General features: G+C 42.3%; 1 protein-coding gene across 2 annotated transcripts; it reads right to left on the reverse strand.

The window, feature by feature from the left end:
* Positions 1 to 5,385: 5,385 nt before the first annotated feature.
* LOC139413055 (pseudouridine-5'-phosphatase-like) lies at positions 5,386 to 23,756 on the reverse strand. 2 transcript variants are annotated; one of them, XR_011634760.1, is made up of 5 exons: positions 23,595 to 23,756; positions 22,756 to 22,974; positions 20,712 to 20,941; positions 6,990 to 7,830; positions 5,386 to 6,370 (listed from the first exon to the last, which is right to left on the reverse strand). XR_011634760.1 is itself a non-coding variant. In XM_071160071.1 (4 exons), exons 1-4 carry the CDS (start codon positions 23,659 to 23,661, stop codon positions 7,654 to 7,656), a joined length of 693 nt encoding a protein of 230 aa, XP_071016172.1. In that variant the 5' UTR covers positions 23,662 to 23,756; the 3' UTR covers positions 5,386 to 7,653. The 2 variants fall into 2 exon arrangements, 1 of the variants encoding a protein (XP_071016172.1); XM_071160071.1 differs by having other exon boundaries at positions 5,386 to 7,830.
* Between the last annotated feature and the right edge of the window lie 454 nt (positions 23,757 to 24,210).

Below are 24,210 nucleotides of genomic sequence, written 5' to 3' on the forward strand. Positions count from 1 at the left end.
CACTCAAACACTGTATATCAAAACATCTTGAATTGTTGCTCGTCAACCCTGTTATGTGACATTATCCGTTCAGAAGATGTCACCTTGGGACATTCATTCAGTCTCGAGACTCTGAGTCACATCAAAACCTCCATCGACATCTCAACACAAAAGGACGGTGTCCTTTCTATCCTTTGCCTTCCTTTCAGACCGACTGCAATGCAAATAAAAGTAGATAATAAACCAACAGACATGCAGCCAGGACCATCCAGTGCTCCTACAGAAAGTTCCTATACAGCTCTCTGGTTTCAATGTCAAATCCCCTTTCAGAGTCACAGACACTCCATTCACACTCCATTCTGTGTCAGTGACACTGACAAGGCTTTGTTTACTCCCAGGGAAGCGAGGGAGACACTTCGTATTCAGACCAAACACATTGGACCGTGTCCCAAATGGCACCCTATTCCCTATCATAGTGCACTACTTTTGACCTGGGGCACTATATAGGGAAACGGTGACAATAGGAATGCACACAATCATGATCTGTGTTTGTCAAACGGTCACGGATGGATTTGTTTGCCGTTGCCTGTACAAATGGTAGTTTGCCATTTGCTGCTGAAATGCATCCTTGAACCGCTGATGTATTGAGCCAACAAATGCAACACAACATTAAAGGGAGTATAGAAAACAGGATTTCTTTCAGCATATTTCAGCTGAATTCTATAGCCTCCTTGACTGTCACGGCCCAGGTTTAACAAAGTATTTCAATCTGTTCAGAAAGTAGTCTACTATGTCTTCATTCCAACATCAATTACATTTTTTGTTCAGTTTCTTCTTCTTTTTAATAAAAGTACATTTGTTCAGAGGTTCAGCGGACTCATTTTGTTCTTTCATAGATACATTCTATTATAAATCTGTTTGGATATTTAATGAAACAAACAGACATTTTAGACAAAAAAATCATCAACCGATAAAACTCATTTGAACCTTGGACAACATCTAAGATCCTCTGGGATTTCAGCACCAGGGACAGCGACTATCTCCCACATCTCTGGTGTGTGTGTGTGTGTCTGTTCATTCTGTCCAGCCAGCAGAGTTGTGTTCTGCATGCCCATCAGACAGGCAGGCTATGGGGGCATCACTTACTGTCTACCCCAGGTCCCAGGGGAAGGGAGTGCATACAATACCGTTAGCGACCTGCTATATTTTCACACTGTACAGCACATATGATCTGTGGTAGAACACTCACACACAATTCAGAACCACTGTATAGCAAGCGTGTGTGTGTGTGAAACCTCTGTGTATGCGTGCACATGTGTAGTCTACATTCATGTGTGTCCGGATACACACACTCCACCAATGTGTGTGTGTGTGTTGATGTTGAGTGGAGCTTACAGTAGGCAAACTGATGCACATCCATAATGCAGTATATCAGGGGTAGGTGGCAGCCCGGTGTTACTGACGTGTTGCACATTCAGATGCCAGAGGCCCTTTTAACGGCGCCCAGAGCACTCTTTACTGCACTGCTTAAACCGCTTAAATGGATTTCAGCCCTAAATGCATATTTATATTTCAGTTGCTTACATTGCTTTTAATGTGGTGTCTTCTTAGAGAGATCTCTGGAGGAGGATATGGAGACGGGTGGGGGGGGGGGGGGGGGGGGGTTGTGAGTATTTGATTCTATGCAAAGATAGGGGATCTAGTCCTACCACCAGACAGAGCGCAGACTGTTTGTGGGGCTCCTCGGTGAGACTAGCACTCGTTCGTTACCACCAGACTGAGCGCAGACTGTTTGTGGGGCTCCTCGGTGAGACTAGCACTCGTTCGTTACCACCAGACAGAGCGCAGACTGTTTGTGGGGCTCCTCGGTGAGACTAGCACTCGTTCGTTACTTTGACACTGTGACGGTTGAAGCCCACTTCAGTGTTTCTGTGTTAGTGTTCCTGAGCTAAGGAGAGAGAGGAGAGATGCATCGATCATCTGAAGAAGAAATCCTCTGTTAACAATGTGTGTACTTAACTACTGTATAACTCATAAGTAGACGTGTTCCACAACACAGAATGTGATATGCACATGTTTTTCAATGTCATACATCGGAGATTAACCGTTAGTCACATTAATCAGTTGTCACATCTACTCAGTGGTGGAAAAAGTACCCAGTTGTCATACTTGAGTAAAAGTAAAGATACGTTAATAGAAAATGACTCAAGTAAAAAGTGAAAGTCACCCAGTAAAACACTACTTGAGTAAAAGTATTTGGTTTTAAATATACTTAAGCATCAAAAGTAAATGGAATTGCTACAATATACTCAAGTATCAAAATAAAAAGTATAAATAATTTCAAATTCCTTATATTAAGCAAATCAAATGGCACCGTTGTCTTGTTTTTATATTTATGTATATCCAGGGACACACTCCAACACTCAGACATCATTTACAAACAAAGCATGTGTTCAGTGAGTCTGCCAGATCAGAGGCAGTAGGGATGGCCTGGGATGTTCTCCTGAATTGGACCATTTTTCTGTCCTGCTAAGCATTCAAAATGAAATTAGTACTTTGGGGTGTTAGGGGAAAATGTATGGAGTAAAAAGTACATTATTTTATTTAGGAATGTAGTGAAGTAAAAGTTGTTAAATATAGAAATAGTACAGTACAGATACCCCCCAGAAAACAACTTAAGTAGTACTTTAAAGTATTTTTACTTAAGTACTTTACACCACTGCATCTACTGGACAAGGATTTAATTTGTAACTGACACGAAAATCAGGCCCTTACTCTTGGCTTCAGGGTGGGTGTTTGTTATTTTGTGAACTCTGAAAAGGAGATGTGTTGTTGCCATGTATTATATGATTGAATACATTCATATAAGATGCAACACATGGCACATCCTTCAACTCTATCCTCCGACGCAGAGATTTAGCAAACTGTGAGCTGTGATGACTACTCAACTATAATATCTGAAGCTATATGTGTCATCTCATCTTCCTTGGTCTTTGTTTTCAACCCACACGTGAAAATGACTACACATACAGCCTATTTCTATGCCTGCGTCCATAATGACACCCTATTTCTTTGATAGTGCACTACTTGTGACCGGGGATCTGGTCAAAATGTGTGCCTTATACAGGAAACATAAGGTGCCATTTGGGATGCACACTATCTTATTGTTATGATCTGGTGGAACAATCAAACGAGTGTGATTCAAGTCTAAATAATGAATCACTTCACATGATGAATTAGTCTGTGCAGCATGGTTGAAATTACAAGCATACGACGGTATTAACATTTGATATGGTTAGATTGAATGTTGCGGTGTATTTCAAATGAAAAACCAAATGTTCCATGTTTGCTCTCACATCCCAGAAGAGCACAAGGGACTCGGAGGGAGAAACTGGGGAAGGAAGAACATTATACTTCATTTCAAATAGATTAATCAGTCTTTCATTGTTCCATTTGAAACATACATTTCTTGTTTCCTTGCATACACAAACGTGTACGCGACATTGTCGTCTGTAACAAGCTACCTGCTCGTGTAATAACGTATTCTCTCATCATACAATAATGCATAAACCATGAGGTGTAGCCCGATATATTTGCAACTTTGAAAGATTGTTGGGTCTTGTAGAAATTCCCTGTAACGCACAGCGTTGCGATTGACTGCAATGACAACAAGCTTAGTCCGATGATGCTGTGACACACCGCCCCAGACCATGACGGACCCTCCACCTCCAAATCGATCCCGCTCAAGAGTGCAGGCCTCGGTGTAACGCTCATTCCTTCGACGATAGACCCGAATCCGACCATCAGCCCTGGTCAGTGAAGAGCACTTTTTGCCAGTCCTCTGGTCCAGTGCCCATAGGCGACGTTGTTGTCGGTGATGTCAGGTGAGGACATCAGGCCTACAAGACCTCAGTCCAGCTTCTCTCAGCCTATTGCGGACAGTCTGAGCACTGATGGAGGGATTGTGCGTTCCTGGTGTAACTCGGGCAGTTGTTGCTGCCATCCTGTACCTGTCCCGCAGGTGTTGTTACACATGGTCTGCCACTGCGAGGACGGTCAGCTGTCCGTCAATTTATTGCCCTGGCCACATCTGCCGTCCTCATGCCTCCTTGCAGCATGCCTAAGGCACGTTCACGCAGATGAGCAGGGACTCTGGGCATCTTTCTTTTGGTGTTTTTCAGAGTCAGTAGAAAGGCCTCTTTAGTGTCTTAGGTTTTCATAACTGTGACCTTAATTAGCCAACGTCTGTAAGCTGTTAGTGTCTTAACGACCGTTCCACAGGTGCATGTTCATTAATTTTTTATGGGTCATTGAACAAGCATGGGAAATAGTGTTTAAACCCTTTACAATGAAGAGCTGTGAAGTTATTTGGAGTTTTATGAATTATCCTTTGAAAGACCGGGTCCTGAAAAAGTTTATATTTTTGCGGTGGATTTGTTCTTTAAGGCTGTAGACTTAGAGTGGGAATATGAAAATGGATCAGTTGCATCCATAGAGAGTTCTTCAATCAAATCTTGGCATTCTTTTGTGCTCTCTTCTTTTGCCGACTCAAGTGCAGCCTGCACTCCGAAGATAGGCATACTGTAGATGCTGTTTTTGCTTAAGAACTGCACACCAAATCTGTTTTTACGTCGTCTTGGGGGTGACCCACCTTGCACACGGTGCAGTTATTTTTTGTTGTTGTTGAGTTTTCTTGCTAGTACGAACAAACAAAGAGGAGTTATTTATTATCACTATCACGGAATGCTACTTCGATAAACTCTTTTAATTTCCAAAGTAAGCCTCATGACTTGGCACATGGCTTCCTCAACCGCTGAACTGCTCTTTGCATACTAATGGTTTTCTATGTTGTTCCATACAAACTTGAAACTTTCGGATAAGAAAAATCTCGAGGACCAAGGCCCATAATCACAAAGTCTCAGAGAAGGAATCAGTTCTGCCTTATAGATCATAACAAATAAGAGGGGGAAGCTGATCCTAGATCAGTACTCCTACTCTGATGGACTTTGTGAATATGGGCACCCAAATGTTTACCCTAAACAGTTTGTTGGCCCTTGCTGCTATTAATAACTGAAACCAATGACTTTTATGTGTCATACGTCTAGAGAAAACCCATTGCTATATCCCAAAGCAATAATGCACAAGTCTCTGTGTCTATTTAATCCATTGCTTTCATTTTCTCAGGTGTTTTATCACATTAAAGATGAGTCTACATCCCTGAAGGAAAGACATTAACTGCTTTCTGCTTTTTTAATGAAAGCCACCATATACTGTATATGTCTTGATAATGCACGACAGTGAAGTCCGAAAGACAGTGAAAATGTACAAGGACTGTCTGCCGTTATCAGATGAGCTTTCTCATTGAGCTTCAACCAGTGGGCTTGTCAGCCAGTAAGAGGATGAAAACAAAAGAAAAGCTTTATAATAACATTCTAAAATGAGGTCATTCAATACAATGTCTGTTTTTCAAACTCCCCCTGTTGAGTGCTGATAAAATCCTGTATAGAAAACCAACTGACGATGAAAATGAATGGGGGTCCACCGTCCCTCTTCTGCCCTCCCCGGCATGATGTGAAGACGGGCCTGAGAAACATGTTAGCTAGCCTCTCTCCCTCCCTCACTTGCTCTCCTCTCTGTTTCAGGTCAGTAGGGAGGGATAAAATAATAGTTATTGGCAGTAAATGAAGAGACTGCTAATTTCCTAGGAGAGAGAGGAGCCATTGGGGCACTTCTAGTCACAAGCAGTCAGGTGGACTAGCATTACAGGTGGAATAGTAAGCTCTGATATCAGTTATTGTGTGCTTTTCCTATGCAGGTAGTGGCTGGATCATCAGGCTAAACTGATGGTGATTGGTTGCCCAGATAAGAGACGTAGCCAATAGGCTGCTCCTGGGCGGACCAAGTACCTCTGTCTGCTCACCATAGTCATAGACCTTGAGGGGGAGGATGAATGCTAGCAGAAGAGAAGAGAAAAAGCTATTATGTCCCAACAAAAAGGACAATATGCTTTGTGAATAGCAACTGCAATATGTTGAGATGGACTATTCAGTGTATTTTTACAGAAATGCAGTAGAAAATGCATGTTGAATGCCCACTTGGTAACTCCATGTGCATTTTACAACAATACTGGTGAATACTGTATCTGCACTGAGCTACTTCTACCATTTACCACAATAAATGTCTCTGTCGTCACTTATTTGATACAAAGAAAATGCATTTTTAAATAGCGAAATATAACTCCTTTAGACTGTGGCAAATGGCATTGGTCATTATGAACCATTCATACCCTGATCTCACTACATTTTCCAGTCATAATGTTCCAACACCATCACACTTATTGCATAAATACACACCCATACATGCATAATGTAGACACACACATGCATATACACTGAGTGTACAAAACATTGGGAACACCTTCTTAATATTGAGTTGCACCCCATTGTGCCCTCAGAACAGTCTCAATTTGTCTCCTCCCCTTTAGCTACACTGATTTTAAGTGGATTTAACAAGTGACATCAATAAGGGATCATAGCATTCACCTGGATTCACCTGGTCTGTCTGTCATGGCCCTAATGTTTTGTACACTCAGTGGATATTCACACACACACACACACACACACACACACACACACACACACACACACACACACACACACACACACACACACACACACACACACACACACACACACACACACACTTCAGGGCATGAGGGGCTAAATGACTTGTAAAACGGCTGAGTGATGAGGAGGAGAGGAGGAAAAGCCTCAGAGATTAGCACAAGTTGAGGATGAAAGGCCAGGGATGCATGGAGGCCGGGAGGGGGAAGACGTATAGTGGATGGAAGGATACTACAGCAGTGAAATCCTATTTCAACAGCCTGAGGGAGGTGGGGGAACAGGGCTCTGCATTAGCTCTCAGAAACTCTACTCCTGTGTTCAGTCGTTTCAGGGGTTTTCTCAGGGAAGAGAGAACATGTGAATTCCAGCAGCACTGCTGAGGCAAACATGAGTGAAGATGAAAGAGCTGAAGATTTCTCTCGCCATCTTTATTGGATTACACATCCAAGCTGGGAAAAGTGTCTTTGGCATTTCAATAGGCCCCGCTCAAAGAAGAGTGGCAAATGGTATGACGCAGGCAAAAGAGGGAGAATCGAACAGCTTAAACTGCAGTTGGTTATGAAATCTGTTCAAGGACATTAACTCAGAGACGGATACATCTTTACCTAGAATGACTGTTGGACTCTGGTCAAAAGTAGTGCACTGTGTAGGAAACAGGGTGCCATTTAGGATGCACACCAAATCACAATAAAAGCCTTTAAACTGATCGGCAGCGAGTTGCTTACAATATCAACCTGTGTAAAAGGTTCAGACAAAAAAATGACCTCTCATTATGTTGACAATTCAACCATTATTCTCAGCCGTTCTCATTATTTGGCCAAAGCAAAAATATTAATATTAGACTAACAACAACTTGATCACAGTTCCAAGTAATGATCACAGTTCCAAGTAATAATCAAATTCCGAGTCATTGCATAATTTGGATCAGCATTGTGATCGTTGTGATTAACGTCATTACATTGCTTTGATCAGGCTAAATGGTGAAGATGGAGGGTAAAAAGCAGGGGTGGATTGGAGGTTCTCAGCCCTGAGCAGGAAGCAGAGATGGAGCTCAGTCATAGGCCGGCAGGCCGAACATCTCTGGTTTGAAGTCCTTCATGGTCCTCAGGACCAGTGTGGCCTCCTGGGTAAGGCCTCGGTCCAGTTTGTCATCAGGGATCATGACAACCTGCATCCCAGCCGCCAGGCCGGCCTTAACACCCATAGGAGCATCCTCAAACACCAGGCACTGTTGAGAGAGGAAACAAGACAAGCAGGCGCTGGATGTCATACAGTGCTAAATAAAAAGTGAAAGGAGACAATAGGATTTATAAATTCACATGGGAGCATAATGAAGTGAACAATGGTTCATGTAATTCTGCTATACAGTCAATTATGTATTATAACCTAGTGTGTCCACTACAGGAGGTTGAAGGCAAAATACCAGAAGTACCAGAAGTTATCCATTTCTTAAATAGAGGAAGTATGACAAGGTTTATGATGCCTCATTATGCAACCACAACATAAAACAGTCCAGTCTATTGGCACAGCACAATGAACAACGTCTTGGACTGAGAAGCCTATGTCTATGAACTGCAACTCAGTGTCTGGTGGAGAAAACAGAGCAGAGGAAGGCAATCACACTGAAGAACTCGTGTTGAGGTGAGGTGACCCACAGTATGCTTCCTCTTACCTTTGCGTCACAGCTGCATGAATAGAGGCAGCATACAAATGAGAAGCCAATATGGAAGCAGTGTGGAGAAGAATGGACAAAGAACTGAGTGACAAGAGCTTCCCTTTTATTCATTGGGAACTTCCGACATCCTGCGCATTTGAACCTCAATAGCTACGCTTCCTAGCTTTTCAAACAAAACACCCCCTCCAAAGACGTCTCCCACCACTCTACCTAATTCAAGGTTCAATCAATCCCTATAATTTGAATGAGTGCACAAAAATAATCACAAAATTACACTATTTGCTGCAATGTTCTTCCTTCTACGTGATTTCCCTCCAATTTGCCTTTGACTTACCTCACACACTAATGGTGACAGTCAATGTAATTTAATTGTACCAGATTGACCTAGCAGCTTCGGAAATGCCCTAAACCACAACTACCAGTCAGTCTCTTCTCTAATTCTCAAATGGAACTAAAATAACCTAATAAAAGGTTCCCAGATGGAACAATAGAAGCCGACTCGAGGTCTCTAGAAGATTTGACTAATTGACTCTTGTGATGTCACAGCCTAGAAGTAGCCTAGGAGAGGGACAATAAGTATGGAAACACAGAGCGGCAAGGCTACGGAGAGGCCCTAGCTAGATAGTTGCTTCCAATCAAGGGACAATAAAGACTCTGAATTAGGCAATGAGCCTGGAAAATGAACATTTAATCAGTGTTCAATGGCTGCATTGTAATGGACGAGAGGGAAACAGGACTCAAATGCACTGCAGCTCCATGTTAGCTCAGGAGGAAGGCACATAGCATAAACAGACTGGCACTCAGGCTATCATGCCAACTCCTTGTCACTCATTGTCATGCCAAACATGTTTGGCTTGACAATGAGCAATGGAGTTTGCAAGAGCACAAGCAGATATGTGACCAGGCTACAAGTCACTGCAGCAAAGAGAGACTGGGGTGGTGATTTGCCTTATAAAAAAGGGTCAAGGGTCTTTTCTCCTACTCATTGTTAGGACAATGGAAGTTTGCTTCAAAAAAATCCATATTTTATTGTTCAACTACCGGCCTGCTATACCATGCATTGGGAAGAGTGAACGGAGAACAGACAGAGAACCCCAAGTCGTTCGCCATGCAGGCCTCCAACAGCCAGCCCCATGGAAGATTAACAACCAGTCCCGAGGCATACACCCAAACACATGCAACATTCATCAGAACCAATTGAATCTGTATTCACAGTGTACCCAAGGCAGTCACTGCCGCAACACAAGAAGAGTGGGAGACTCAGTGTGTGTGTGTGGATACCTCCCAAATGACACCCTATTCCCTACATAGTGCACTGCTTTTGACCAGGCTCTTCTCAAAAGTAGTGCACTACGTAGGGAACGGGATGCCATTTGGGACGCACATCAGACTACAGTGGCTGGTGCCAAGACTACTGTGATTAGCCGGCTCAGCAGCACGTCACACACACTCCCTTTACAACGGTGTATTAAGGGGAGATGACAGAACATAGCATAGTGTTGTTATGGAGCAGATCCAGGGCCTGCTTGGCAGCCAGCAGCAGCTATTTCAGCAGAACGGACCAGGACGTTTAGTTGTTTACAGGACTATCACGGGACACTTAAGACAAGACAAGGAGAGAAAAGTTTCCCTCAGAGAGAATGGGATTGAATCCTATGGACAGTTATGAGTTTTAATCATATGGACGCATGTCATGTGACTGAGTCACATGTATGCTATGTGATAACTATATATACAAAAGTATGTGGACGGGATTTGGCTATTTCAGCCACACCTGTTGCTGACAGGTGTATAAAATCGAGCACACAGCCATGCAATCTCTATATACAAACATTGAAGAGCTCAGTGACTTTCAACGTGGCACCGATACAGGATGTCACCTTTCCAAGAAGTCAGTTGGTCAAATTACACGCCTGCTAGAGCTGTTCTGGTCAACTGTAAGTGCTGTTATTGTGAAGTGGAAACGTCTAGGAGGAACAACGGCTCAGCCGTGAAGTGGTAGGCCACACAAGCTCACAGAACAGGACCACCGAGTGCAAAAAAATGGTCTGTCCTCACTCACTACCAAGATCTAAACTGCATCTGGAAAGCAACTTCAGCACAATAACTGTTTGTCGGGAGCATCATGAAATGGCTTTCCATGGCCGAGCAGCCACACACAAGCCTAAGATCACCATGCTTAATGCCAAGCATCGACTGGAATGGTGTAAAGCCCGGCGCCATTGGACTCGAGCAGTGGAGACGTATTCTCTGGCGTGACGGATGAATCTAGGTTTGGCGGATGCCAGGAGAACGCTACCTGCTAGAATGCATAGTACCAACTGTAACATTTGGTGGAAGAAGAATAAAAGGTATGGGGCTTTCCATGGTTCGGGCTAAGCCCCTTTGTTCCAGTGAAGGGAAATCCTAACGCTACAGCATACAATGACATTTCAGACGAGTTTGTGCTTCCAACTTTGTGGAAGGCCCTTTCCTGTGTCAGCATGAAAATGTCCCCATGCAAAGAAAGGTCCATACAGAAATGGTTTGTCAAGATCGGTGTGGAAGAACTTGACCAGCCTTAACAGAGCCCTGACCTCAACCCCATCGAACACCTTTGGGATGAATTGGAACACCGACTGCGAGCCAGGCCTAATCGTCCAACATCAGTGCCGAGCTGGCTGGATGGAAGCAAGTTCCCGCAGCAACGTTCCAACATCTAGTGGAAAGTCTTCCCAGAAGAGTGGAGGCTGTTATAGCGGCAAAGGAGGGAACCAACTCCATATTAATGCCCATGATTTTGGAATGAGATGTTCGACTAGTAGGTGTCCACATACTTTTGATCACGTAGTGCGTGTTATGTTATTGAATCATATGGCCTCTATGTTATGGTAGACGAGTGCGTAGGCTTGCTGCTAGACAGTAGGCTTATGCTACTGTAAACAGAGACCAGGGTCTGGATCTGACACACAGACTTGACCTGGCAGCATGGTCAGTCCTTGGGGGAATACTCATTAGATGAGACATTTTACCCAGACGGAGAAGCAGAGAACCGTAGGTCACAGTCACCATATGCACTCAACCTACACATGGACCCAATAACTTTCTACTCAACCTACACATGGACCAGGGAAATAAAGCTGGGTCTACCAAATCTACACGCAGATGAATGAGGAGAGGAAGGTACAGTGGGGCTCAAAAGTTATTTTACAGAAAACAAATTAACAACAGATTTTCAGCATTCATATAGGAAAGGGCTCTCAACATGCTCGGCACTGACACAAATGACTGATGATTGGCTTAAAGAAAATGACAGTAAGAAGATTGTGGGATGTGTGGGATGTGTTTTGATAGACTATCATTGAAGTCGGAAGTTTACATACACCTTAGCCAACTACATTTGAACTTGGTTTTCACAATTCCTGACATTTAATCCTAGTAAAAATTATGTGTCTTAGGTCAGTTGGTCACTTCATTTGAAGAATATGAAATGTCAGAATAATAGTAGAGAGAATTATTTATTTCAGCTTTTATTTCTTGCATCACGTTCCCAGTGGGTCAGACGTTTCCATACACTCAATTAGTATTTGGTAGCATTGTCTATAAATTGTTTAACTTCAAATGTTTCAGGAAGCCTTCCACAAGCTTCCCACAATAAGTTGGGTGAATTTTGGCCCATTCCTCCCGACTGAGCTGGTGTAACTGAGTCAGGTTTGTAAGGCCTCCTTGCTCGCACACACTTTCAGTTCTGCCCACAAATTTTTTATAGGATTGAGGCCAGGGCTTTGTGATGGCCACTCCGATACCTTGACTTTGTTGTCCTTAAGCCATTTTCCACAACTTTGGAAGTATGCTTGGGGTCATTGTCCTTCTGGAAGACCCATTTGCGACCATGCGTTAACTTCTTAACTGATGTCTTGAGATGTTGCTTCAATATATCCACATCATTTTCCTACATCATGATGCCATCTATTTTGTGAAGTGCACCAGTCCCACCTGCAGCAAAGCATCCCCACAACATGATGCTGCCACCCCCGTGCTTCACGGTTGGGATGGTGTTCTTCGGCTTGCAAGCCTCCCCATTTATCCTCCAAACATAACGATGGTCTTTATAGCCAAACAGTTCTATTTTTGTTTTATCAGACCAGAGGACATTTCTCCAAAAAGTACAATCTTTGTCCCCATGTGCAGTTGCAAACCGTACTCTGGCTTTTTTATGGCGGGTTTGGAGCAGTGGCTTCTTCCTTGCTGTGCGGCCATTCAGGTTATGTCGATATAGGACTCGATTTACTGTGGATATAGATACGTTTGTACCTGTGTCCTCCAGAATCCTCACAAGGTCCATTACTGAAGATCTGGGATTGATTTGCACTTTTCGCACCAAAGTACACTCATCTTTAGGAGACAGAACGCATCTCCTTCTTGAGCGGTATGACGGCTGTGTGGTCCCATGGTGTTAATACTTGTTGTACAGATGAACGTGGTACCTTCAGGCGTTTGGAAACTGCTCCCAAGGATGAACCAGATTTGTGGAGGTCTACAATCATTTTTCTGAGGTCTTGGCTGATTTATTTCCATGATGTCAAGCAAAGAGGCACTGAGGTTGAAGGTAGGCCTTGAAATACATCCACAGGTAAACCTCCTATTGACTCAAATGATGTCAATTAGCCTATCAGAAGCTTCTAAAGCCATGACATAATTTTCTGGAATTTTCCAAGCTGTTTAAAGGCACAGTCAACTTAGTGTATGTAAACTTCTGACCCACTGGAATTGTGATACAATCAATTATAAGTGAAATAATCTGTTTGTAAACAAATATTGGAAAAATGACTTGTGTCATGCACAAAGTAGATGTCCTAACCGACTTTCCAAAACTATAGTTTGTTAACAAGAAATTTGTGGAGTGGTTGAAAAAAATAGTTTTAACGACTCTAACCTAAGTGTATGTACATTTCTGACTTCAACTGTAAGTGTTAGGCATCCTCTCAATCATGGATAGAGAGTTACCCATCAAATAAAACGCAGTATTTTATTTTATCGAAGCCTCTCTAATGCAAATTCGGTTGAGTGCAGTGTACCGCAGGGCAGCCGTCTTGGGCCATTGTTTTCTATTATTAACCTTCCACAGAATATACATTGAGTGTACAAAACATTCATAACATCTTCCTAATATTGAGTTGCACCCCCCCTTTTGCCCTCAGAACAGCCTCAATGCGTTAGGGCATGGACTCTACAAGGTGTCAAAACCGTTCCACAAGGATGCTGGCCCATGACTCCAATGTCCTTTGGGTCGTGGACCATTCTTGTCACGCATGGGAAAATGTTGAGTGCGGAAAAACCCAGCAGCGTTGCAGTTCTTGACACATCTAAACCGGTGTGCCTGGCACCTACTACCATACCCCATTCAAAAGCACTTAAATATTTTGTCTTGCCTATTCACCCTCTGAATGGCGCACACACAATCCATGTCTCAATTGTCTCAAGGCTTAAAAATCCTTCTTTAACCCGTCTCCTCCCGTTCATCTACACTGCTTGTAGTTGATTTAACAAGTGACATCAATAAGGGATCATAGCTTTCACCTGGATTCACTTGGTCAGTCTGTGTCATGGAAAGAGTAGGTGTTCCTAATGTTTTGTTCACTCAGTGTATGTCGGCTACGACAGTAAAATAAGTGATTGACACCCTTAACATAGAGCTCCAGTCAGTTTTAGAATGGGCATCTAGCAATAGGCTGGTGCTAAATATAAAAATATATATAAAAGCAACGTTTATGAGACAAATCACTCACTCAACGCTAAAGCTCCTCCAGATCTATTATTGAATAACGTGGCGATTAAGCAACTTAAGGAGACTAAACTGCTGGCCGTAACCCTAGATAGCAAGCTACGGTATCATGGTCAAATCATATAGACTCAATAGTGACTCAAATGGGAAGAGGTCTGTCCATGATAAGATGTTGCTCTGCTTTCTTGATATCTCAGTCGACCAGAAAGGTCCTACAGGCCTTTGTCGCACCTGGACTACTGCCCAGTCGTGGGGTCATGTGCGACAAAGAGAGACATAGGTCAATTACAGTCGGTCGAGAACAGAGCAGCACGTTTTGCATTTAGATGTACAAGAATGGTGAATGTCAGTAACATGCATGTCAGTCTCTCCTAGCTCAAAGTGGAGGAGAGACTGACTGCTTCACTATCGGTCTTTGTGCGAGATATTGTTGTGTTGAAGGTACTGAACTGTCTGTTCAAGCGGTTCATCGGTACAACAGGAGACATGCAACCAGGAAGTCTCTTCAGTCTCCAGGTCCAAAACAGAGGCTGGGAAAGGCACAGTATTAATAGAGCCATGACTATATGGAACTCTCTGCCACCTCAGGTAACTCAAGAAAGCCATTAAAAAACAGATTAAAAAAAAAAAAAACAGATAGAAGAACACCTTACGGCACAAAAGGGACTGTGAAGAGAGCCATTTTGATATATTTTGTATTGTAATTTACACTGTGTTATGTGTTGAATAATGTAGGTGGGTGGCCTTGCACAAGCCTTGGCTTGTCTGAGCCAGAATGGCTCATAGGGCAGGAGACATCTCCTGCTCCTGAAGCGTGAGACAGAGGCAGATTATGTATATTATGTATTTTAGTTGTGTTTTTTTTCCTGTATGGATCCCAATAAATACTACTACTAAATACTCCCTTTACTGTGTCATTTTCTATTTCATCGTGTCATTTTCATGTTCCTGGAATAGCATATTTTGAATGGACTTTTGACACACACCGTTGTTTGACAGTGATCCATTCAACAAATCATTTTCCTTTTTCCTCAGGTGTTAGATCTCAAAGAGGCTCATCCTCTGCTCCAACATATTACTTTACTTGTCGCTTTTGTCAACGCCTGACACGACAAGGCAAACCAACTATGTCAACACCAGAGTGCCTGTGTGTCTTAACTTTCGCAACGGCTTTAAGACGGGGCTTGTCACAATGACACAGCCATTCGCTAAAATAACAGCGTTTGTACAGTCGCTTTCCCTTCAATATTTAATCAGAGCAGTGTGTACGTTTTGTTTATGTCGGGTAAATAAAAACGATCATTCTGCTTCTCGTTTTGTTCCGACGCCATTCTGGCCTGAGCTTAATGCAATAAGGTAGGTAGTGCAGCGTGTTCATTCATCAAACTGTCCGTCTCAGAGTGATGCATTTTCAAACTTGATAAATGGTACCGTAGCAAGAAAATACTTGAAACTAACACATCACACTAGAGGTCGACCGATTATGAGTTTTCAACGCCGATACCGATTATTGGAGGACCAAAAAAGCCGATACCGATAAACCGGACGATTTTTAAAAATGTATTTGTAATAATGACAATTACAACAATACTGAATGAACACTTATTTTAACTTAATATAATACATCAATAATATCGATTTAGCCTCAAGTAGATAATGAAACATGTTCAATTTGGTTTAAATAATGCAAAAACAAAGTGTTGGAGAAGAAAGTAAAAGTGCAATATGTGCTATGTAAGAAAGCTAACGTTTCAGTTCCTTGCTCAGAACATTAGAACATATGAAAGCTGGTGGTTCCTTTTAACATGAGTCTTCAATATTCCCAGGAAATAAGTTTTAGCTTGTAGTTATTATAGGAATTATAGGACTATTTCCCTCTATACCAGTTGTATTTCATTAACCTTTGACTATTGGATGTTCTTATAGGCACTTTAGTATTGCCAGTGTAACAGTATAGCTTCCGTCCCTCTCCTCGCTCCTCCCTGGGCTCGAACCAGCAACACAACGACAATAGCCACCATCGAAGCAGCGTTACCCATGCAGAGCAAGGGGAACAACTACTAGAAGGCTCAGAGCGAGTGACGTTTGAAACGCTATTAGCGCGCACTAACTAGCTAGCCATTTCACTTTGGTTACACCAGCCTCATCTCGGGAGTTGATAGGCTTGAAGTCATAAACAGCGCAATGCTTGACGCACAACGAAGAGCTGCTGGCAAAACGCACAAAAGTGCAGTTTGAATGAATGTTTACGCGCCTGCTTCTGCCTACCACCGCTCAGTCAGATACTTAGATACTTGTATGCTCAGTCAGATTATATGCAACGCAGGACACGCTAGATAATATCTAGTAATATCATCAACCATGTGTAGTTAACTAGTGATTATGATTGATTAAACTTATCTTATAAAAAACAATGCTAGCTAGCAACTTACCTTGGCTTACTGCATTCGCATAACAGGCAGTCTCCTTGTGGAGTGCAACGAGAGAGAGGCAGGTCGTTATTGCGTTGGACTAGTTAACTGTAAGGTTGCAAGATTGGATCCCCCGAGTTAACAAGGTGAAAATCTGTTCTGACCCTGAACAAGGCAGTTAACCCACCATTCCTAGGCCGTCATTGAAAATAAGAATGTGTTCTTAACTGACTTGCCTAGTTAAATAAAGGTATAAAAATAAAATCCCCCAAAACATTTTTTTTTAATTGGCAAATCGGCTCCCCCAAAAAACGATTTCCGATTGTTATGAAAACTTGAAATCGGCCCTAAATAATCGGCCTTTCCGATTAATCGGTCGACCTCTACATCACACAGTAAGGATTTGTGCAAGTGTGTATATTCGGGCCTGCAACGTGGTTTGTTGAGTGAGTGAAGAGACAGTGATAGATAGCCTGCTACATCTTGTAAACCATCTCTAAGCCCAGGGCAGGCTAACTGCAGGATATATGCAGGAACGTCTTCCTCATCTGTGTTACGGGGTACTTTGTTATACACAGGAAACAGGAAATGCAGGCCATCATTTAAAAATCTGGAGGTCCTAAATGGCACCCTATTCCCTTTATAGTGCCCGACTTTTGATCAGGGTCCATATGGCTCTGTGGTGCACTCAAAAGTTTGCACTATAAAGGGAATAGGGTGTCATTTGGGATACAGACCTGGAGGGCACAGTGTAAATGCATAAAAGGACAATCTATTGGCCTCCAGAGGGCTGCGTTCACAAGGCTAATGAGTGGTTTGGTCAACGCGAGGAAAATCACATGGAGACATTTGTCACTCTAGGCCAGATGGCAGACAGGAGCAGAATAGCTTTCATTTGGTGTCTGAGTGGGGACACGTTTTCATCTTTTACTCAGACAAAGACTAGGTTTAGAATAGTCTCTTCTAACAGCCGCTGTGCTTGCGGAGCGCCCTGAATCTGTTGAGACAGATTGTGTTTTGAAAGACTTAGGATACACACAGGCTATGGAACAGGTAGACTTCATAAATAACCGTAGGTAAGGGTCACGTTATCTAGAAATTGCGGAAATAGAAGGTCAAGGTAATGACATACCTATTGATGATTGAGTGAAGTCAATTCTCTCCCGCACCACATTCCACAACTACCCTCCAGATAAGAAAATTATTAACAAACCATGATACTACAGTGGACAAGTCCTTCAGGAAATAGCCTTTAACTTGTCTACCTGCTGTGACTGTGACACTCCCTGGGAGCTTATAAAAATCCCCATTGACCGAGTGTCTGTCCGTAAATCTTACATCTCCATGCCAGTGTTGGCATTTCTTTCCAACAGAATAAAAAGGAGTGATCAATACTGTTAAAGCTCCCCATAAACTCAGACAAACTCGCTGAAAATGTATTCTCCCCCTTCCCGATTTGGTGTGGACAGAAAAGGACCCAACAGGCTTCACTAACATGAAGTCTGTGTTCATAAAGCACTTTAACAAATAAAATATATTGTGTCTCTGAAATGAATGGGAGTTCATAGGATTTTAGGCCACTAAAATGCAGCACCAGATATGGGGGGGGGGGACTCGCAGCGAGGCCCTACCGTACCTTCTCCGTCAAAGCACGTGGGACTGCCTGTTCATAAGGAACATCATTAGGGCTGTAGAATAGCACGGCCTTCACTATTCAGATAGATAGATAGATCAAGCCTGTTTTAGTTCCTGACCATTTCAATCCACCAGCACCAAACACACTGGGCACCACAAACGCATCACTGTGATAGCTAAATTGAAGAATAAAAGAAAGATATTGACTATATGGTCGAGAAATAATGAATAATGTGTCAATTTTGGGATTATAGCAGCAGTTACCATTTATTATGTGGTTGGTGCATCTGCACAGCAGAGAGGCCCACTGGGTCCCGATAGTTGAAACGCCCATAAAATACGGGGGTGTAGTCGAAGCGACTGGCTGACCCTAAATCAGCGTTGTGTTGTTGCTGTAGCATCATTATATAGGCTAGCTACAGATCCAAGCTCCAGAGCCAATACTGTCTCTGTACTGACTATTTACACCCTCTGTGTGAGCCTCTCTGTGACTTAGTCCCAAATGGCACCCCATTCCCTACAAAGTGCACTACTTTTGACCAGAGCCGTTTGGGACGCAACCTATGTGAATGTGAACTAGAGCTTCTTCATGTTTCATTTTCATGTTTCATTCATCTTAGCTGGTAGGCTGAGCGCACACCTTTAGTAAAAACCTTTTCTCTATATCCCTCCCTTTGGAAGAGGCGGAGGACTAATTCCTTGCCTTTGGTCACCATAGAGACAGAGTACTGGGCTGGGCACATTACTTACTTGTGAGAGGGTTTTAAGCAGTCTGCCAGGCATATTACCTTCATGCCTATATTCCAGGAAATCTCCCTCCCAATAACGCTGATAAAAACAGCAACCTTTTAAGCACCAGAACAAAAATGCATCCTGAGAAAATGACTGAAAGTCCACTGTATGATTGAATATGTACCGTTGTAGTGAAAGCTTAAAATAATGCTTACATTTTAGAGGTAAGAAAGGACAACAACAAAAATACAACTCAAATGTATCACCTACAACTGTCTTCGCTGCAGTTTCTGTAAAATTCCTCACTACAATTAATTAAACTCATTGTAAATTCATCCCTGCTTCCACTAATCTGGGGGTAGGAGAGAAGCTGCGAACACAATGTTAATACACGCTCCCATTTTCTTTTTATTGCATTCTGTCTTTCTCCTGCTATCCTGAATCGCAATCTGTCCCCTCCCTCCCTACTTCTCTCTCTCTTTCTGTGCTTAGGCAAAACTGTCACGGAGAGAGGAGAGGAGCCAGGGAGTGATGCATCATCATTCATTATTCCACTAAACACTGAACCGATTCCCCTCTCACCCGCAGTTCCATCTCATCAAGAAAAACTAACTGGGGATGTCCTAACTGGGGATGTTTGGAAGCCGCCAAGATTTTTCAAAAACAGGCCAACAATTAACGAAGGCTGCTGCAGACCCATTTGCAGAGAAATCTACAGCCCTGCACCTGTCAGGGAGATTCATGTACCTCAAAAAAGGAAAACAACAAATCCAAAGCTATTAACCTCTCTTTTTGGGTTCCTTTTTGGGGGTTTTCCATTTGATAGCTCTGTAAAACTAACTGAATATTTATGTAGTCTTCTAACCCTAATGATTGTAGACATATTTCATAGGTGGGTTTGCTAAAACAGGCATGGAAGGTGATAAACATGGTAGTGGCTACGTCCCAAGCAGCACCGTATTTCCTATATAGTGCACTAGCACTATGGGCAATGGTCTAATGTAGTGCACTATAAAAGGGAATAGGTTGCCATTCGCAATGTACACAGTGTGATTCCTCTGTGTTGTGGGGATTTTCATGGCTGGTGTTGACAGCACAGACCTGTTACTTACAGCTACCCTTAATAAGCCAAAACATTGGCATTGAAAATGGAAATGAATGAGAGAGTATGAAGTTGGTTATAGGCTTAATCATTTCCCTCGCTTTCTGGATGTGTAAATAAATGAAAGTCCACAGGGTCCTATATATAAGGCCTACACTTTCGATAGCCTGGTTTGGATCTGCTACAGTCGATCAGTCAGTTGGTCAGTCAGTTTCTTGCTAATAATTCCTTTGGCGTTTCTTAGGAACGGGTGAAAGCTGGGGCATTGAAGCATGGCAGGACGACATTAGCCTTGGTAACTTTCCTAACCACGGAATTGGTTATGGGCTTAAGAGTTAACCCACTTTCTTGGAGGTATAAATGCAATTCCACAGGTTCCTATAAAAACAATTTAGTTTATCTGCTCAATGATTAGTCTAACGAACGAATATACTAAGTAACAAACGGAAAAAAAACGTCTTAACAACTGAATTGGTGTAAAACTTTTTAGGGGTTGCTCTTTTTCAGCATTATAAGTTGTGCCAGCCCACTGTCCACTACCCTGTCCCTCTTCGTATCATTCATCTGAGCTATGATTGGTAAGAATTGGTGACCTTCGGGCTGCTTTCCCCCTCCAACCTTACTAGGTGTGTATGAGAGTATCTTAGCGTGTTTACTGGTCTGTCCCTCTTATCGTGGCTGGTTATTTTATGCTTAGCTTATTTATTCATGAGGCAACAAGAATAGGGTAATAGTCTACTCCACTACCCACTGTAGGCTACTGTCCCTCTCACTCGCCTGTCCCTCTTACCGTGGCCGGAGGTGCAGGAGGAGTGAACCTGCTGGCACACACCAAAAAGGAGTCAGGCTGAGGTTTGCTGTTTTTCACATCGGGATCATCCCCTAGGACGATGTGGCTGAACAGGTCAAAGAAGGCTTTGTGCTGACTGGTCTTCATCTCAAACGCCAGGCCTGCTGAGCTTGTCGCTACAGCGATGGGCACATTGTGTTTACGGAGATGGTGGACGAGATTCTCCACTCCTGGTTACACACAGACAAACAGTACCAGTCAAAAGTTTGGATACACCTAGTCATTCAAGGGTTTCTTTATGTTTACTATTTTCTACATTGTATAATAATAGTGGAGACATCAAACATATAAAATAATACATATGGAATCATGTAGTAACCAGAAAAGTGCTAAACAAATCTAAATATATTTTATATTTGAGATTCTTCAAAATAGCCACCCTTTGCCTTGATGAAAGCTTTGAACACTCTTGGCATTCTCTCAACCAGCTTCATGAGATGGTCACCTTGAATGCAATTCAATTATCACATGTGCCTTGTTAAAAGTTCATTTGTGGAATTTCTTAATGCGGTTGAGCCAATCAGTTGTGTTGTGACAAGGTAGGGGTGATATATAGAAGATAGCCTTATTTGGTAAAAGACCAAGTCCATATCATGGCAAGAACAGCTCAAATAAGCAAAAGAGAAATGACAGTCCATCATTACTATAAGACATGAAGGTCAGTCAATACGGAATATTTCAAGAACTTTGAACGTTTCTTCAAGCGCAGTCGTAAAAACCATCAAGCGCTATGATGAAACTGGCTCTCATGAGGACCGCCACAGGAAAGGAAGACCCAGAGTTACCTCTGCTGCAGAGGATAAGTTCATTAGAGTTAACTGTACCTCAGAAATTGCAGCCCAAATAAATGCTTCACAGAGTTCAAGTAAGAGACACATTTCAACATCAACTGTTCAGAGGAGACTGTGTGAATCAGGCCTCCATGGTCGAATGGCTGCAAAGAAACCACTACTACAGTTAAGGACACCAATAAAAAGAAGAGACTTGCTCGGGCCAAGAAACACAAGCAATGGACATTAGACCGGTGGAAATCTGTTCTTTGGTCTGAGTCCAAATTTGAGATTTTTGGTTTCAACCGTCATGTCTTTGAGACAGAGAGTAGGTGAACAGATCTCTGCATGGGTGGTTCCCACTGTGAAGCATGGAAGAGGAGGTGTGATGGTGCTTTGCAGATGACACTGTCTGTGATTTATTTAGAATTCAAGGCACACTTAACAAGCAGGGCCACCACAACATTCTGCACCGGTATGCCATCCCATCTGGTTTGGGCTTAGTGGGACTATCATTTGTTTTTCAACAGGACAATGACCTAACACCTCCAGGCTGTGTAAGGGCTATTTGACAAAGAAGGAGAGTGTTGGAGTGCTGCATCAGATGACCTGACCTCCACAATCACCCGACCTCAACACAATTGAGATGGTTTGGGATGAGTCTTAACTATTATTCTACAATGTAGAAAATAGTACAAATTAAAGAAAAACCCTTGAATGAGAAACTTTTGACTGGTACTGTATGGTACACATCATTGGTTTGTCCTACACACAGTAAATACTAACAAATCCAAACAAATTGAGCCCAGTTCAAATCCAGGATCACACTCCCTCTAACTCATGCCCTATTGCAGGGGTACTCAACTTACGCTATGAGGTCTGGACCCTGCTGGTCTTCTATTCTACCTGATAATTAATTGCACACACCTGGTGTCCCTGGTCTAAATTTGTTCCTGATTAGATGGGAACAATTAAAATAATGCAGTGGAACTGGCTTCAAAGTTGAGTTTGAGGGCACTAGCACTCTGAATATTGACAGTCTGTAGAGTCTTCCTATGTATACAGGACACACACACACAGTAATGAAAACATGGGATTACAGTTTGTTTGTCAACAAACTCAGAGACTCATATTTCATAGGTGAGAACCAACTATTTTGTTCATGTTATGGTAACTATACCACACTACAACTGTAACACACACACCTTAGCTACCTTGCATCAATTGAGCTGAAGGAAATATCTTCTCCTGTATTTTTCTAGTCTCACTGAGAAGTTCCTCTGGTGTCATTGGTAGTTCTAGGGAGTCTCGTATAATGGTGGAAGCCTCCATAGCTTTCTTTCCCATCACAGAAGACTTCACGTCCCAGGTGTATTTCTTTCCAAACCTGTCGCATACTTCCTGGTATGACACCGTGTACAGCCTCTCTGTATCTGCAAGTTCAAAACAGAGCAAAATAAAAGTTAGATAGCTATGTTATCACCACACGTTTAACTTAAAGCTAAAATCCTTAGTTGCTACATCAAGTTTTGGACTTATGATATATACCCATTGATTCTTGAATATAATGAGCTTAAGTTCAACTGTCAAACCCCATCAGAACCCAGATTATACGCTTTGTTTACTAGAAGTTTTGTAAAGAACAGAAATGTAAACAAACTGTATAGCTTCAAAAAATGGCTAAATCTATCATTTTGATATCATGGATGGTCAGTCCTTGGAACCTCATATTTCTATGAATTTGAGTGGTTACATTTATCCACACCCATCCCCTCAGTTTTTTTTACTGAAACAGAGGCTTTTAACTAAGGATTCTAGCTTTAAATCACGACATTCAGAAGACTTTGCAAGACAGCACATGGAAATGATTAGCGAATGTTATGGTTGTAGAAAGATTCCTTTACAGATAGCTAGCAAACGTTACTGTTAATTTTGCTTCACCATGGTTGACACACATGATGAGCTGTTACTGAATGCTAGGCCTTGTGTCAATTTGTTCCGGCATGTATAATTCCATCGTTTCAAATGCAAATAGAAAGTGTATATTAATAACCTAATAATAATCCATCCATGTCGAAAAGAACATGGGTCACCGGTTTAAAAATCGATTGTGTAGACATAATTACAGTAGCTGCCAACACAACGACAAAATCCAATCTTGAAATCGAAGCACTATCTAGCTAGCAGGCTAACGTTAGCTATATTTAGTAGGAAGATGGGCAACTGATACCAAAGTCTCAGTGCCAAGTTAACTATCAAGTAGCAAACTAAATATATGATTTTATTCATTTCTAGAACGTAGATAAACCTGTTTACATCACACAATATCAAAATAATTTAGTAATCTTACAATTGAGATTTACGAAAATGATGCAGTCGCAAATAAATGGTGATTCTTTAGTCGGCCAACATTTTGCAACGGCTGATGGGCAAGGTAGTTTTATGCTCAGAACCCACTTCTGCCTATTCACTCAGAAGAATTAGTCTCATAATATCCCACTTATCTACAGAAATGTAGTAGGCCTAATCTAAATGTGATTTGCTACATTTAAAACACATGTATGTATTTGTTCATTTTTTAGATAACTTCACATACAAAACATTGTGCTTAAATGTTGATTCAAACAGACAACGCAGTGTTGGACCTAAACCATTGATGTAAACTGTTG

Source organism: Oncorhynchus clarkii, chromosome 7, assembly GCF_045791955.1.
Source record: "Oncorhynchus clarkii lewisi isolate Uvic-CL-2024 chromosome 7, UVic_Ocla_1.0, whole genome shotgun sequence".
Lineage (NCBI taxonomy): Eukaryota > Metazoa > Chordata > Actinopteri > Salmoniformes > Salmonidae > Oncorhynchus > Oncorhynchus clarkii.

Coding starts and splice junctions, on each gene's coding strand:
- LOC139413055 (XM_071160071.1), bottom strand. CDS start 23,661: ATGTCTACACAATCGATTTTTAAACCGGTGACCCATGTTCTTTTCGAC. Junction 22,975..23,594: donor CATGGATGGATTATTATTAG/GTTATTAATATA, acceptor TTGAACTTGCAG/ATACAGAGAGGCTGTACACG. Junction 20,942..22,755: donor TTCAGCTCAATTGATGCAAG/GTAGCTAAGGTG, acceptor GTGTGTAACCAG/GAGTGGAGAATCTCGTCCAC.